We start from the raw sequence: 4605 nt of genomic DNA on the forward strand, positions 1-4605 counted from the left end.
TTTCAAAATTTGGGTGGTGTACTTCATTTAAGTATTTAGCTACAAATAGAAAAAAAAAATTAAGTTTCTGATTAAAATTTGAAGGAAATTTCCCCAAATTTTAGCTAATAAACACACTTTTTCCTATTTTAGCAACTCATTTTTCAAAAACACCATACATCCCTTTTTTTAAATTCATTATCATTTATATTTCTTATTTGCTTAGAAAAAAAAGAAGTCATAAAATATTCTTTAAAATATTTTTTTATAATTAATTCTTTAGAATTTTCTATCATATTGACTAAAAAAGAAAGATAACAATGGAATAAAAAAGATAAAAGAGAAAATTTAAAAAAAAATATATATATATAATTATAGGTGTTGAATAAATTACATTAAAAATGAGTCCCCCCAAATGTAGGGAGCCAATAGAGCAATCTTGAAATTTCTACCTAAAATAAGGAATCGAATTTGGGGTAGTTTTTTGTCAAAATTTAGCTACAAAGCTATCTTAGGAAAGTGAGCAAAATGCTAATGCTCTTAGGCAGACCATGCTGCTGAAATAACGGTCTATCTTGTACTATCTAACCAACCACCTGATAATGGTTGGATAGCATCATTTCCTTCAAACTTGCTATTTCTTAACTAGATTTTTTTTAAAAAAAAAATAAAGGAGTGTTGAATGCCCCAAAATATGGTAGAATGGTGCCATATAAAATAGAATCTATAATTTGGAAAACATATATACATTTATATATATATATATATGGTTACTAAAATGATTAACCCAAAAAGATAGGTGAAACTCCAAGATTTTTTTTATTCGAGTTGGAATTACATTCAAGGAAAGAGTAATTAAAACAAATTAAAGAATATCAACATTTTTATTCATTACAATCGATCTTGTTCATTTATTTAATGAAAAATAGTATCTATATTTACAATTTTATATACATAATTATACGTGCCGATGTGTGCTATAAATGGAGAAAAATTTAAAATTTGAAATTTGGAATTCAATAGTAGGGATATGAGGTGTCTACTTCCCCTTCGCTCTCTTAAAAAATCAATGGCTCCAGATATTATTTTCTCCGAAGCCTCCTCCCTCTTCTTCTCTCATTCTTTCATTCACCCATGTTGTCTATCAAGGTTTTTTTTGTTTAGTTTTATATTACTTTCTTCAAAATCGAAAAAGACAGATCTACAGCTTTTCGGCAACTTCCGAGAGACACGCGTCACAAGTAGATTCAAAGGTCAAAAATCGTTCGGAGAAAAGTAGTGGTTTCGCGAAAATCACGGCGCGTGGTTCTCACGCACCACCCACATCTGCATGTAGTCCTCACATACCACCCCTTCTAGCAGCTCTTCTCGACGTATGAACTAAATCACCGGACTCACCACTACCAGACCTTTCAAATCTAAACTTTATGGCTGAAAAGTGACAAGTGTGTTGCCTTCACAGGCCTTCACTGATTCTAAAATCTACTGAAGTTGATTCAAACTTTAATCCGTCTTTTTTCTCATCTATCTTACTACTTTCTTTTTTTGTTTTCTTATTGTTAATTAAAATAAAATAAAAAAGTTCGTCTCTTGGACGTTTGTTTGTAGAGGTTGAGTCATCTCTTTCTATGAAGGGTGTGATTGAGTCTCTGTTTAGACGGAGAGTGTTGTCTCTTGAACGTTTGTCTGTAGAGAGTATCAACAATAATGAAGAACAGACCAGTCACAAAAGGAAATTATATATTGATAGAGCTTCAAATACATTATTTTAGTTTATCATTATTTTAGTTTATTGATAGAGCTCCTAGAATGTATCCAATCATGGATGTAATTTTCTTTAATGAATGAATGATGACAGTTTACTTAAAAAAAAAAAAAAAAAAGCAGTGACAAAATGAGACTACTACTTAGTACATGTAATATCGTGCTTAAAATTATACATATGTATAACACTACTATTATATAATTTAAATATTATTTTATTTACTAGAAGAAATTGATTTATTTTGTATTTAACCAAATTTCATTTTTCAAGGAAGAGATTATATTATGGAATTGGTTGAATATTTTTTTCAAAGGCATGATTCTAATACACTCATAATATTTTTAAACTTTTCTTCTTTTTTAGATAAATAAATTACTCAAGTTTCACCAAATCATTAGCTCCACGATGTCATGCTCCGTACTATTTTTTAAAAAAATAGAAAATATTGTTTCAACTAGACTATGTTGTAAATTTTAAACACTTTTAAGCTTTTTTTTTTTTAACTAAGCGTAAATTTTAAACCCTTCACTACATAAATGCAGAGTTTTTTTACCAACATGTAGAATATATATTTAAAAAAGTGGATTGGTAGGACTAGGGGTGGATGGTGGAGGAATGAGATGAGCCAATCATATGGACGGGGCTTCCGAAGCATGTAAGAAAATTATAAGGAACTTTCTTTAAAAAAAAGTGTTACAATTATAAAAAAATTTTACAAAAACAAACTCATAAATTGACATAGTTTTATATGATACATTTTATCTATTTTATAATAAAAGTAACCTTATAATATAATATATCATATTAAGTCATGTCAGTTTGTGTATTTACTTTTATGAGATTTCTTTATAGTTACATAATTTATCTAACAATAACAAATTGGAACTAGCGTCAGGACCTTCCTCTATTCAACATGTAGATCCCTATAATCTCAGTGCCATCTTTGCTAAGGTATGTGCTATAGGATTCCCTCCTTTGTGAGTAAATGCAATATGTCAATTCTTTGCATGCTTTAACATTTGCTTGATATCCTCAATAACTTGTCCATTCCATTTCCAAATGTCTTTAGGTGTTTGTACTGCTTTGATGATCACTCCAGCATCACCTTCTAGAGTAGCTCTTTTGAATCCCAATTCTTGACACAACACCATAGCCCTCCTTAATGCTAAACTCTCTGCCAGATTTAGACCATAGTTTCCTTTCCTCTGTTCTTGCAGAGCAACTAGTATTTCTCCTTGCCAACCTCTAACTATAATCCCAATACCCATGATTTTGTTCTTTGGTTCTATAGCAACATCAAAATTTGTCTTGATGCAGTTTACCTTAGGGCTCATCTACTTTTGTATAGCTCTATCAGTGATCCTTATGTTGGAGTTTTCATCTTATACATGTTGTGTTGAGAACTGTGAAGTCTGGTTCAGACTGCTCGAGCAGAGCCTTCAGGCACTCGAGCGGAGGTGCTACACAGAGAGTTTGTGCAAGATGTACTCAATAGGGAGCTCGAGCGGATGCAATACAGAGAGTTCACTTGACACTCGCTCGACAAACCGCTCAAGCGGAGTTCAGATAGAGAATTCGCTCGTGAGCCGCTCGACAGATGGCTTGAGGAGTTAGCTAGTAAATAGGTTTCACACCTCTCGAGCAAACATCGCTTTATTTGAGAAATTAGGATTTTCGTCGTGTACCCTATATATATATATGTTATTTTATGTTATTGTGGCCATACATAAGTGCACAGTAGTTGTCCATTCATTGTACTTGTGATTCCTTAAGAAATAAAAATCCTCTGCAGCTCCCGTAGACGTAGACAAGTTGCCAAACCACGTAAATCTTGTATCGTGATTGTTTGATTGTTCTTTTCATGTTTACTTTCAATTTTGGTCATCGTTTTTCACAATAATTGGTATCAGAGAGCCAAGATTTGGGTCTGAGGAAAAACAATGGCTGGAGAAGAAGTGAAGGTATCCGGTGTCGAGAAGTTCGATGGCACAAATTATGAGTATTGGAGGATGTAGATAGAGGACTACATCTATGAGAAGAGACTCCATCTTCCATTGTTGGGGAAGAAGGTAGAGAGCATGGAAGAGGCTAATTAGAACCTGTTAGATCGACAGGTCCTGGGGATTATTCGACTCACCCTGTCGAGATCTGTTGCACACAACGTCATCAAGGAGAAGACGACTGCATATCTCATTGTGGCTTTGTTAGGTATGCATGGAAAGTCATCAGCAAATAACAAGGTATACTTAATAAAGAAGTTGTTTAATTTGAAGATGGCAGAATGTACATTTGTTGCACAATATCCAAATGATTTTAATACTATCACAAATCAATTATTGTTTGTTGAAATTGAGTTTGATCATAAGATACGTGCACTGATACTGTTGGCTTCACTACCAAATAATTGAGAAGCTATGAGAATGACTGTTAGTAATTCTGCTAGTAAATCAAAGTTGAAATTTGATGATATACATGATTTGATTTTGGCTGAGGAGATGCACAAAAGGATTTCAGGCGAGACCTCGGGTTCGAGTTCAGTACATGTTGATTCTCGGAGAAAATTACAACACAAGAACTCAAATAGAGGTAGATCAAAATCAAAGAACAGAGGCAGAGCAAGTCAAGGTCTGGACAATAGCCAACTTGCTATAATTGTGGCAAGACTGGTCACATAAAGAAAAACTATAAAAATCCAAAGAAGACAGAGAATGATAGTGCTAATGTGGTTACTGAATAAGTACATGATGCACTACTACTTGCAGTTCATAGTCTAGTTGATGACTGAATATTGGATTCAGGGGCTTCTTTCCACACATCTTCCCATCGAGAGATAATGCAGAACTATGTTACTGGTGATTTTG

At 33.1% G+C, this 4605-nt stretch overlaps 1 protein-coding gene across 1 annotated transcript; it reads right to left on the reverse strand.

Moving 5' to 3' along the window:
- Window positions 1-2739: 2739 nt before the first annotated feature.
- LOC121236599 lies at window positions 2740-3078 on the reverse strand. Its single transcript, XM_041133043.1, has one exon. It carries the CDS (start codon window positions 3076-3078, stop codon window positions 2740-2742), a length of 339 nt encoding a protein of 112 aa, XP_040988977.1.
- Between the last annotated feature and the right edge of the window lie 1527 nt (window positions 3079-4605).

The sequence above is a fragment of the Juglans microcarpa x Juglans regia genome, chromosome 6S, assembly GCF_004785595.1.
Source record: "Juglans microcarpa x Juglans regia isolate MS1-56 chromosome 6S, Jm3101_v1.0, whole genome shotgun sequence".
NCBI classification, from domain to species: domain Eukaryota; kingdom Viridiplantae; phylum Streptophyta; class Magnoliopsida; order Fagales; family Juglandaceae; genus Juglans; species Juglans microcarpa x Juglans regia.